The 11,975-nt window shown below is 38.2% G+C and overlaps 1 protein-coding gene and 1 non-coding gene across 4 annotated transcripts in view; both read right to left on the reverse strand.

The window, feature by feature from the left end:
* MCU (mitochondrial calcium uniporter) overlaps positions 1–11,975 on the reverse strand; it is a 389,493-nt gene that overhangs the window by 94,851 nt on the left and 282,667 nt on the right. For 2 of the 3 annotated variants that reach the window (XM_072298277.1, XM_019060585.2), the window contains one exon: positions 2–116. In XM_072298277.1, coding sequence (XP_072154378.1) covers positions 2–116 — 115 coding nt within the window. Of the gene's footprint in view, position 1; positions 117–8,585; positions 8,607–11,975 lie in introns of those variants that run through there. The other variant, XM_072298278.1, reaches the window with a different exon arrangement.
* Positions 5,259–5,331, reverse strand: TRNAM-CAU (transfer RNA methionine (anticodon CAU)). The gene has a single exon. It is a non-coding gene; the product is annotated as a tRNA-Met (tRNA).

The raw sequence follows: 11,975 nt of genomic DNA on the forward strand, positions 1-11,975 counted from the left end.
CCATTTTTGCTAGGCTGGACGGATTCTATGGTGGGCTGAGGTTCCGAGGGTGAATTGGAGGGGGTGGATCCACTTCCACCGACTGTGCTTACGCTTCGACAGTGCTGACAACATTCCTGAAATAGAAAAAAAACACACTATATTATAAAAAAACTTGGTGCTAAAGGTATGTACTTTGAAAGGGACCTCATAAATCATCGGGAATTCACGTGCGATTGAAGTATGATGTGGATTACGTTGGGCCTTGTCTCCACGGGTCGTTTTCATGGGATTTGTCCCAAGTTCGAATCGCTGGAACGAAACTTCTGGGATTTTTCCCAGTTACCGTCTCCACGGGACGGGGCTTACACAGTCCTGCGACTAGTTTGTGCGGGAAGGTAAATTAGTTAAAGTCGAGTATTTAACCGGAATTAAAATAATAATTGCACTCAATTGGCAATATAGACACATTTCTCTAAACTATAAAGGAGAGCCCCCAATTTTGTACCCAATGTTTCAGCGACTTCCCGAAGGCGGATTTCCTTAGGGAAATGGGAGGGAGATTTGATGCATCTTCATTTTTTAAATAAAGATGACCAAAAAAAGGAAAGAAAAAAAACTCAAAGCAAAGACACACTATTTCTTAAAGTTACCATGGATTTTTTTAAAGAAGATTCTCATTCTGTGAAATGGTTCGTTTGCAAGATGAACGTGATTTTTTAAAGTTTATTTCATCACTTTTTTTGGGAAGTTGTATTTATTCGCAGATTGATTTTAATTTCTTGGAAAAAATACTGATATTTAAGTTTGCGGATTGTATATGTCCTCTTATTAGTAAGAAACACCTTAATGCAAAAGTGGAAGTAAAAGTGAACTTTTTTGACAAGTCTTTTGTTGCGAGGTGTAATGGCTTAAACTGTATGCGGACAATTAAAGGTGAGGTTCCAGTAGAGTTTTACAAGTCTCTTGAAAACTTGATTTTGGATGTCGACTTTGACGTGGACATTTTTCATCGTAAGTATTGAATATAGTATTACACTATAATATTATATTACTAGCAGGAAACCCGTGCTACGCACAGGAAAACCCCACCATCAGCAATCACTGTGATTAGTGATCAGTTACTAATTGTGTTTCTGAATTATTATCTACTATTTCAAAATTGGCGAGACGCACTGGTTTGATAAAAATGCAGAGATTAGTAGTATGCTGATTAAAGCTGCTATTTTGGTCTGTTCTGCAGTAAGCGCATGTGATAATTATAATAATCAAAAATACCCAATCAAAAGTTGGTTATTTTCATAAGGATTTGTTACTTTTGTCAGTTCAATGTTTAATTGAAGTTAGCATGGTGAGTTTCAGCCGCGAAAATTACGGGATTTAACCAGCGGTTTCGTCTAATTCTCAGAAATGGCGGGTTTGTCATCTACATCGCGGAGAAAACGTGATTTTTCCAGGGATTTTGTAAAACAAATTAGAAATTACACGATAATCACCACGATATCACTGCAAATACGTCGTGTTCCTAGCGAATTTCTAAGATTATTATAATTGCACGTTATTCACATCAATATCGTGGTATACACGCGAATTTCTGACTCAATTAAGACTACACAATGTGCGCATAAAACTCGTAAACATATGTTACTTGGGATGGGCGAAAACGTATGATTTTCCTTCAATTTTGTATGATACCACATACCCACTCCGGAGTTCAAATAGTTGCTCGTCTTATTTCTGCTCGTTTAAAGTGACGAATTGGAAGAATCCAAATTCAATTTCACGAGAACTATGAAATGTAACCATGTGGAATGGTTTCCTTATATAAGATTTAATGTTTTGAAATAAAAAAAGAAAAAAAAAAAAAAAGGCATGTCGAAGCTATGTTCTAGTTTTGCTCCGCTGTCAGCACCGCGTCTGCAGGCGCAGTGTGACCGAGCCGTCATCACAGTACAAAACGCCTTCAATCTAGCAAGCGGCAATGTGGACATCCCCCGTGGAGTAATAGTTCTATCAAAAGCGCCTTCCACGATCGGAGTCAAATATTGATGAAATGCGCGCGAAAACCCCGTTTCTCCTCCGATTGCAACGTTGCACATCGTCTTTATGGTCCATTTTGGTTTATTTATTTTATTTTTGAAGCCAAACAACAGCTTCTCTTAAAATTTTCCGAGAATTTGCCCAAATCATTTCCAAACAGAAGATAAAAAAAGTAACAAAAAATAACCCTAGGCGATGTGAAGACTAAATCACAACAATTTATTTACTTTCGGACTTGAGCAGTTAAATTTTCGCAAAAAAAAAGAAAGAAAAAAAACAGAAAACGGAAGGCTCCGCGAAGCACATTTTTCACCAATCTTTTGCAAAAAAAAAAAAACGGAAGAAAACAAAAGGATCCGCGGAGCAAATATCTCATACTTTCGCAGAGGAGACCAATGCCATAGAATAAAGAGTCTATGCCAATGCACAGACAGATTTTCCAGATTTTCACATCCCCAAGAGAGTAGCCCGGCAACGGATGCACGAGTCGGAGCTCGCAAAAATCATGGCGCGGCGTTTCCAACAGCGCTACGCCGAACTCGTTCCATCTTCCTCGCACTCGTTGGACGCCGAACTCCTTCCATCTTCCTCGCACCCGTTGCGCGTACCAGAAGAACACACGTAAAATTTATCAGCTGTCTTCCAGCGCGAGCCGCGGAACTTGCTCCATCTCACTCGCACTCTCTCTCGCACCCGTTGTCCTTACGGGAAAATCGACACACGCGGACCGCGATATCCCGCGAACCGGCGGGCGGATCGCGAAATCCTCCCTTATCCGGCGCCTCGGGGTAGAGAGGGATCCCAGTGCGGAATCTCAGGGTCACACGGCCTCCCGTTCACGAGATCCGCTGATACGTGAGTCAGTCAGTCAGTCAGTCAGTCAGTCAGTGAGTGAGTCAATCAACGTGAAGTCTGCTTTATTAGTATAGATAGATAGCCAGCATGTCTCCTTCACGAAATCCATTTGTTTATTTGTTATGTACGCTTTCCTTTTGTATATGTATTTTTTTTATGACCTTTACATATAAAGACCTATACATAGGTCTCATTCAACTATGCTATGATAATCTTCCTCTCCCCCCCCCCCTTCATCAGTCCAATAGTTTTTAGAGGTACAAGTAGACTGAAAATACTTATAAAATTGTTTGAGTTGAATTAATTGGTATATAATGTTTGTTCCTAGAACTAATTTTATGCGTTTTTGAGTTGCGAACATTATGTGATTGGCGTTGTAATAATTCTAAGATAGATTACATTTGTTTTTAATTAGTTTTTTAAGGGGAAATGTTAAAGTTTGAATCTGAGATGTGGACAACGAAAATTTTGTCGAACACCGTGTCTTTTAATAACTCGCTTTAGGTAAAATTTATTTAAAGTCTTTTTACATGATTGTCAAAGAGTTAAAGAGCGAACGTGAAATTGACTACATTTTGCAATTAGGAACTATAAAATCCGGCCTTGTTTAAAAACAACGTATGTGCCATTAGTTTCCCTTTGCACATAAGTGTTTCTTCAAATGAGCCAGAATTTATAAGTTCAAATTGCAAAATGCAGTCCAAATGTGAAGCTAAGAGCATTAGGCGCTGGAGCTGACGAAAGTAAGGAGGAGTTAAAAAAAATGTAGTTGGAAAAAGAAAAGAGGAAGTACTGGCGCGCTGTTTTCTTTTTCATTATATCATGTAAAAATTCGTAAGTACATTAATATTGTCACTACATTCATTAGAATTTTTTATATATATTTAGCAACAATGCACTTACTTTTGAAAATTAATTTCCATGGAAGCAATCTACTTTTCAGTGAGGATTTAATTTTCAAAAAGGATTTTGCTACCATTGTTCATCAATCCGTTCGTTAGTTCGTTTGGTTGACTGTAGCTTGCGGTTATTTATTGTGAGATGTTCATTTGACGAATTTAAAATATCATATATCTTGAGTATAGTTGAAATTTCGGAAATTAACCAATATTCCTTCGACGTGAAAGTGGTTGCACGAGTTAAGCGATTAACGGACGTTCGGAGGGCATCTAGGAGTAATTCTTCATTTTTTTATTTCGATTTGAAAGACAACTCTGGGTCCATCAAATGTGTTTGTTTTGATGCACTCTTACATGAAAAGTTCAAAGTAATTTTTTCCCCCCTATAGACTTTCCCTCTTTTTTTTCTGCGTGTTTGGGCAGGAGTTACTTCATTCTCTGCATGTGTGATGATATCTAAAGTCTCTTTATTTCTTTCAAATAAAAAAAAAAAAAATTATAAGAAAATGAAGTAAATTAAAAAAAAAAAATTGAATAGTGCCTAAATGAACTTAACTTGTAATTATATCATTCAAAAACATACATTTTCATGAAAAAACATTGTTTATTTTTTGAAAACAATAAACTGCTGTGTATGGGTTTCCTTGTGTCAGCACACAGCTTTGAAGTTAGTGGTTGTTTTTCTGCTCTGATTTACAGAAATTGATACTGAGTAGAAATTAATGGGGCATCTGTAGATTTGTTACTTGTGTTACTTTTTTTAAAAAAGTATCATTTAAAAAAAAAATTCGAAATAATTCACAACCATATCCTGCAGGTCGCATAATGCTTGCGTGGTTTCAAACATAATGGTAAAAAAGTAGACATGAAAAATGATTTAATCAAGATCTTACCATCGTTCAATCATGATTATTTGCGCCTTCAATAACCGACTATGCAACGTGTTTAACAGGTAAAAATCATGATTTAATCATGATTGACCTTTGGAAGGCACAAAAACAATCGTGATTCAATCATGATTTTCCTCAAAATTTCGTCAACCGATTGATGACGTCAACCGTCAAACAATCAAATTGATGTTGGTGTATCTCCTCTCAAGCGGCGTAAGTTACGTAATGATTATTTGCCTGCCGTAGATAATCCTGGAGGTGCTGGAGATAATAATGATAATAATCCCAATGGTGCTGGTCCTTCTTCGAAAAAGAACAAACATGAACAATGTAGTAATGAATAAAATATCGCACAATTCGTTTTCATTTCTTCTTCTTCTCTCAGTGGGTCCTAGGGATACAAGTACCATACTTGGTACTGGGAAAAATATTGATTAACTCAATATTTTTCCCAACTTCGTAAGTGGGATTTTTCCCTCGGACAAATCTCGTGAAACGGCTCACGGAGACAAGGCCTTAGTGAGGCATGGAAGTCAGAGAGTCCTCTCCCTTGGTTGAATTTTTCAAACGACGATTAGATTAGACGAAAAAAATTTGCCCCGGGTGAGGATCGAACTCACGACCTTAAGATTATGAGACTTACGCGCTGCCTACTGCGCTACCGAGGCGATGAGGAACTTTCTGCTTACTCAGATATTTTTAACATTGATCAAAAAACGCACATCAACGTAGCGTTGAAAAGAAAAGAGCTTCGAAGAAATAGAAATGAAAACTCAGCAATTTTAGTACAATTTAATTTCTTCAAAGCCTGATAGGAGCAACGAAAAAAGAGAAAATGAAGGGGATAAATTATAGGTATGAGCTCAAAAGTTTCCCTCGAAATGTTGAGGATCCACCTCCTGCGCATAAAAGGAAAATGGGATCAATCAAAATTAATTAAACGAACAGAACCTTAAAAAACTGCGAGTATCATCAGAAACCAGATTTAGCCGGACGCCAAACAAATATGCACTTCCGGTTTTCCGGTTTTTCAGAAGTCTTCTACCAAAAAGAGTTGAAAAATTTGGTAGCAATGTGTTTGAATTTCACAGAATTTCTTTCTCCGTTTTTTACAGTCAACATTAATCGATATTTTCTCCCTAATCAGACATTTTCTTTCCTTCTCACTTCCAGATATTGTTCATGCATATGGAAAAGTGTATATTGATATCTTAAATGGAATCCTCTGGGATCAGCGGATTTCCAAAGATAACAAGAGAAGGATATACAACGCTGTGGTTAAAAGAATATTAACATACGGATGTGAAGTTTGGAAGTTGAAGAAATGGACACAGGATATGTTAAGATCAACGGAGATGGATTTCTGGAGGAGGTCGGCAGGGATTTCTAGGAGAGATCGGGTCCGTAACGGTCCGAAGTCAGGGTGTCTACAAAAACAGACTGACCGGAAATCAGTATTTCTTCAGTGCTTTTTCAGTACATTCCCGAGAAATTCAGTACCTCCTCAACAGAAAAAGTCAGTACTTTTTTGGTACCTCCAATTGACGAAATTCGAAAAATTTCAATTTTTCGCTCAAATTGCGAGAAAAATGAAACAAATTGCGGACCTATTTGCGGAATTTCCGCACTTTTCCAGCATTTTCGTACAGCCCTTAAAAAATCAGTACCATTTCCGGACTTGTAGACACCCTGGAAGTAAATGAATATTCATTAGAGGCGCTTCACGTTTCGTGGCCGAACTGTCTCAAGACTTTGACTGATAAAATTCCAGAAAAACCGATTCGACATGGAGAGTTGCGGGAAATCGAGAGGCTCTGCGTCAAAGACGAAGTTGGTTTTGAACTAACTAAAACTGATGAAAGAGGAACCGTTAATCAAGTGCGCACAGAAATAGAAGTTCAAATAGGATTCGATAAAGTTCCAGGCTGATTTAAACCCAACTTAACAGTGCATAGACTAACTTATTCAATTTTGCACGCCGAAATTCTGTTCCCGTCGACAGGAATATCCAATGAATACCTATATTCGCCACAATTATGCCCACAAGGATGACTGTAGAGGTCACTTTGTTCCGACGAAATTCTGATTGTCATATGAAGAATTTCGAAAGAGCTATCCTCAAAAAAAAAAAAAAAAAATCGGGAACAGAGGAGTCTCTTATTGATATACTTTATGCGAACAAAAATGATTCTATTGAGTGTTACCAAAACACCTCGTCACTCTCCGGCCTGGGTATCACAAGCGCCATGCGAAGTTTAAATATTTCCGCCGCCATTTTATTTTTTTAAAGAGATCAAATACAGAGAGATTTTTTTTTGTATCCTTTTTTTCATACCCTACATGACAATAATATGTTTACTTGATGATTCTACGCAGGACAAAATGTTCATTAACATCGTCCGAAATGCTAATCAAAGCAAAGATCTATCGTTAAAGTTTGGCAGCTCGTTGAAAATAGTGCGGGCGGGCGTTTTGGCATTAATTAATTTGAGCATGGATTGATTAAATAAACGAATTGCGTTTTAATGAGAGCGATGCATGCAAGCGTCCGGCGTACATAGCCCACCACTCGATGAGAGGGTGCAGATTGGCGAAAGATCGATTAAAATCAAGTGATTAATTGGTGCAGAAGGCGACACAAGTCTACGTATATGTTGCCGCATGTAGCCTAAAACAAGAGATTTTGAAAAATTTCAATTATAAATAATAACGGTAGCTCCTTTTTCACTCTTAGCGCTTCCTTTTCCTATAGGAGCCCTATCCGAAAATAGCCCAACCTCATAACCTGAACTAATGTGACCTACACCTGTACTGTTATGCTCAGGAAGAAAGCCGAGAGTAAGAGGATTCAAATAATTTAATTTTTTTGTAAGATTATGAATATATTTCCTTAAAATTTTCAGAAATTCTTGTTTACATTATACGGATGACACTCTCTAGAAGATTGATAGAAAAATACTGTTGAATTTTCTACCAGTAAATTATTATTATATCGAAAGAGAATACGCAATATATCCTATAATTTCCATACGGTATTATTCCTCAGCGTGGCAGTATAGTTATGTATTTATGTATGAAAATTTGAGAATATTTTCTGTTGTTCTAAGCATCTAATAATGGAACTTTTCTCCCTCAAAAATACAGGGATATTCAAAACTCTCGCACCACTGGCCATGAGGGGGGTGGCCGTTTGAAATGTTTGAGGTACCCCCCGCCCCAAGAGGGGATCAAAAACTGGAAAGTACCTAAAAAGTTTCCCCCTCGATATGAGGAAAACGTCTTAGACCGCAAATCGATACCATAATTAGAACTAAAGTTATGGCCAGTGGTGCGTGACTTTTGAAAACCCCCGTATCAATTAATTTCTGAGGATTGCCAGCAAATTTTATGGATTAGACGCCGATCGCACTGCATGACCCATGAGGAGAGAATACGGGCTGGTGTTGGGGGATCCTGTGGAATAAAGGGGCTTTTCTGCCCTATTTTAGCCAGAAAGTTAGTATTTAGATGGCAGGTTGTATTTCAAAGTGAAAAATTCTATGTATGGGGCAAAGGATCCAAGCTTTTGACTCTATCGGTTTGAGCTGAACATTCCGGCGATACTTTTTACCGAACTGTCTTCTGCGCTTTAGATACATTGCTGACTTGTTCCGTGGAAAATGGTAGAGGCACCAAAACCCCTTAATTTTATTCTCAAATATTAGACAAGAACTTAGTGAGAAGCAACAAGTTTAAAATGGAGTCGAATGGAATATCGACAGCTGTTAGAAGGGTTCAGAGGGAAAGTTTTAACATTTGTTAGCGCGACCTGCCACACAACTCGTTCGATACGACCATTTGCATTATTAATTGATTCAACGTTCCAAAGTTCGTGACAGCAGCAGAACTTCAATTTTAAATGAGTGTTTCAATCGTGACCTACCGCCATTATTAACTCGGCAGGGAGTGTGATGTACTCTGGCTGATAAATTGCAGTCATACCTATGGCGGACGTTGTTGAGTTCCTCCTTTGATTGACCAACGGCTGTTGCAAAGTTTGTAACGTAGAGGACCCTAAAAATTCAGCACTGACTTCAGAAAACAACAGCAATGAAATGACTATATTGAGACGTATAATTGCTCATATTTGCTGGTTCAAAGCCTTGCATCGGCCCCTAGTGCATATTTGCGCAACCCACTTGGGGAAACCGTACCTCAGAGGAGTGGAGTTCTCATCTAGTAAAAATGTTACCTCACATTTCGGCTTAATAAAAAATAAATGTTGCTAATTTAAATGGGCGGATTGAGCCAGTCGTGGTATGGTGTTTTAATGGTTGGATTATTGGACCAAACGCGGCAGTGGCGCGGCGTGAATGATCGATAATCGATTTTCCCCCCATTTGAAGCTATGGTAAAGAATCGATTATCAAGGTGTTCGTTATGCGAACACCCTGTTTATCGACTCTTTTCCATAGATTTAAGTGGCAGATCAATCGATAAATCGCAGAGCACGCCACTCCACTGAAAAGCGAGGAATTCCGCCGTCAAACAACAACGCACATATTTTCCTTCGACGAACACAATGATTGACTATAGTCAGCTCTGCGCAGTGTGCGTTTGAAAAACATAATTCACGCCTTCTTGGATTTTTATTGAGTGGGATTTCACATGCGGGGCAAATTTGACAAACTATTGTGTTTCGGCTTGCAGAGCAAGCTTGAAAATGTAGATCAGAAACAGAAGGCAATTAAAGAAATAAATTAAGTCAGGGTTTCAATATTTATATATGCAAAACCAAAATATGCTCTGGGCTCAATTTTTATCAAACAGAAATGCAATACACATGATGGTTTCTATTGAAACCATTGAGGCTTGAATTTTCGAGGTTCAGAACATGCGTTCCTTAGAAGCAATTTTCTAACTAGATTCAATGAGCAATGGTGAGGCGTGAATGATCGATTATTGATTCAATATCGCACAGGCCCTTTCTAGGATTGAGGGTTCCTTGAAGGAACTGAAACCTAGCACTCTCAACAATTGTTGGCGCAAGTTATGGCGGGAAGTAGTGCAGAAGAAGAAGAAAAGCTCAAAGAAGAAAGCTATGGATGAGGATGAAGAGGAGATTTAGGATTAGGCTGAGCTCTCTGCTCTACAGTCTGAAGTTGCCGAAATCGTGGTTCAAGCCATCAAAGATCTCTCGAGCAGCTACTCGAATGAACTTACTGAGGAGGATCTTGCTGAAATGATTGAAGAACAAACTGTGGATGATGAAGGAGAAGAAGAGGAGGAAGGAGAACTTGCCCCAGCTTCTTATTAAAAATCTAAGCGAATTCATAAGAAATGTCCAAAACGTTGGTGAGGAAGCACTTCGTATCGATCCGCACATGGAAAAGACACTAAAATTCTACAGTGGCGTGGCGTGAATGATCGGTTAACGATATTTCCCCATTTGAAGCAATGGTAAATACTCGATTATTAAGGTGTTCGTTGCGAACACCCTGTTAATCGATTCTTTTCCATATGTTTAAATGGTGGATCGATCGATATATCGCAAAGCACGCCACGCCACTGAACGAGGCCTCAGCAGTCTACTTCTTCCATACATTGAAATACAAAAAGATCTACGGCGTAAAATGAAACAGCCAACTCTTGTGAGTTTCTTCCGCAAACCATAGGCGAATGTAAGCATTTTTCATTTGACATGTCCCCTAACCCTTCACTTTCCATAAGACCAATGCCCCCGTATCCGCGAATTTGGTTTCCGCGGAGCGTCACCCTCGCGGATACCGGGGTATTACAGTATCTCCCCATTTGAGGCTGCGGTAAAGATTCGAATATAAAGGTGCGTTCGTTGCGGACACCTTGTTTGTCGATCTTTTTTCATTCACTGAAAAAAAATTCTCAGCGTTTTTACCAAGGTCCATTGGTACCTTTACCATCTCTCTTTTTTTACCAATTATTGGTAATTTTACCAAGACAGACTGGTAAGCTTACCTAAAAACCAGTATTTTTACTGTTTTTTCCAGGTAAGAATACCACTTTTATTGGTAATCAATTCCAGGTAAGAATACCACTTTTATTGGTAATCAATTCCAGGTAAGAATACCACTTTTATTGGTAATTAATTCCCGGTAACTTGGCCATTTTATCTCGGTAATTCTACCGCAGTCGATAAAAAATTTTGGCGTTTTTACCAAGGTCCAGTAAAATTACCGAGAAAGTTCAATAATTTTACCGAGATTTCTCGGTAAAACTACCAATTCCATAAATGGTAATTTTACCAAGAAAAAACTGGGATCAAATAGAACCCTGAATTCTTGGTAATTTTACCCTTTTCTTAGTAAATACACCGAGATTTTTTTTTCAGTGTAGGTTAAAATGATAGATCAATCGATATAGTGCAAAGCTCGTCTCGCCACTATCATTAAGGGAGCGAAGAAAACTGGCGACTCTGGGGTAGAAATGATAAGTCGAGGGTCTCCGCCTTTGGTTCAGGGATGGCGGTCGCCGGGGAACACCGAGACGTTAAATGAGACAGTCCTGGGGGAGAATTATGGGATAGGGGGGCATGCGGGTACGCCATTCGCGAGTCGTTCTGGGCGTTTTATATTCCAGATTATTTATGAAATTAATTTTATCGCCGACAGGATAGTGCATCCTTGTGCTCCCGCGTTGCCTCCACGGATCAGTTTTTTTTTCTCCTCATCTTATTATTTTAATCATGAGTGTGAAAATCACGCGCTCAAGCTCCTGGAATGTATGCGATGATCGTTGTTAAGTTATCCTCAATAGTTTAATTTCATACCACGTATGTAACTGTTCAACTTAGCAAATTGATCTATTATAAAGGGTCTCCCTTAACTTCATTTTTTCAATATTTTAAGGGGAAAGGTTATTCCACCCAAAAAAGAAAAAAAAAAATTAAATTTCTACTTAAGTCTTAAAACAGTGCAGTGGACTAATGCTGTCTCAGGTATAAGTCTTTCAGTTGCAGTTAAGTGCCCAGCAATTTAATTTAGCAATGTTATCTGTAGATAATCAACCCCTCAATCTATGCTGTGTTCCCTTTTTTCCTCCTCTCATACAAATGTTTCACTTTAAATTTTACCCATATTCCAATACATTCATAAAATGTTAAAATATTATTTTGTAAATATTTCAATAATATTTTGAAAATACATCGTAAATATTTACGAAATATTGTTGGCGACCAAAAATTGTTCTTATAACTATATTGTTAAAATATTTGTGTAACATTAATGCAATGTTTCAGAAACAATAAAACATGATTACCGTAAACTCTTCGTCAATATTTCTGAAACATTCAGCAACA

The sequence above is a fragment of the Bemisia tabaci genome, chromosome 3 (assembly GCF_918797505.1).
Source record: "Bemisia tabaci chromosome 3, PGI_BMITA_v3".
NCBI lineage: Eukaryota > Metazoa > Arthropoda > Insecta > Hemiptera > Aleyrodidae > Bemisia > Bemisia tabaci.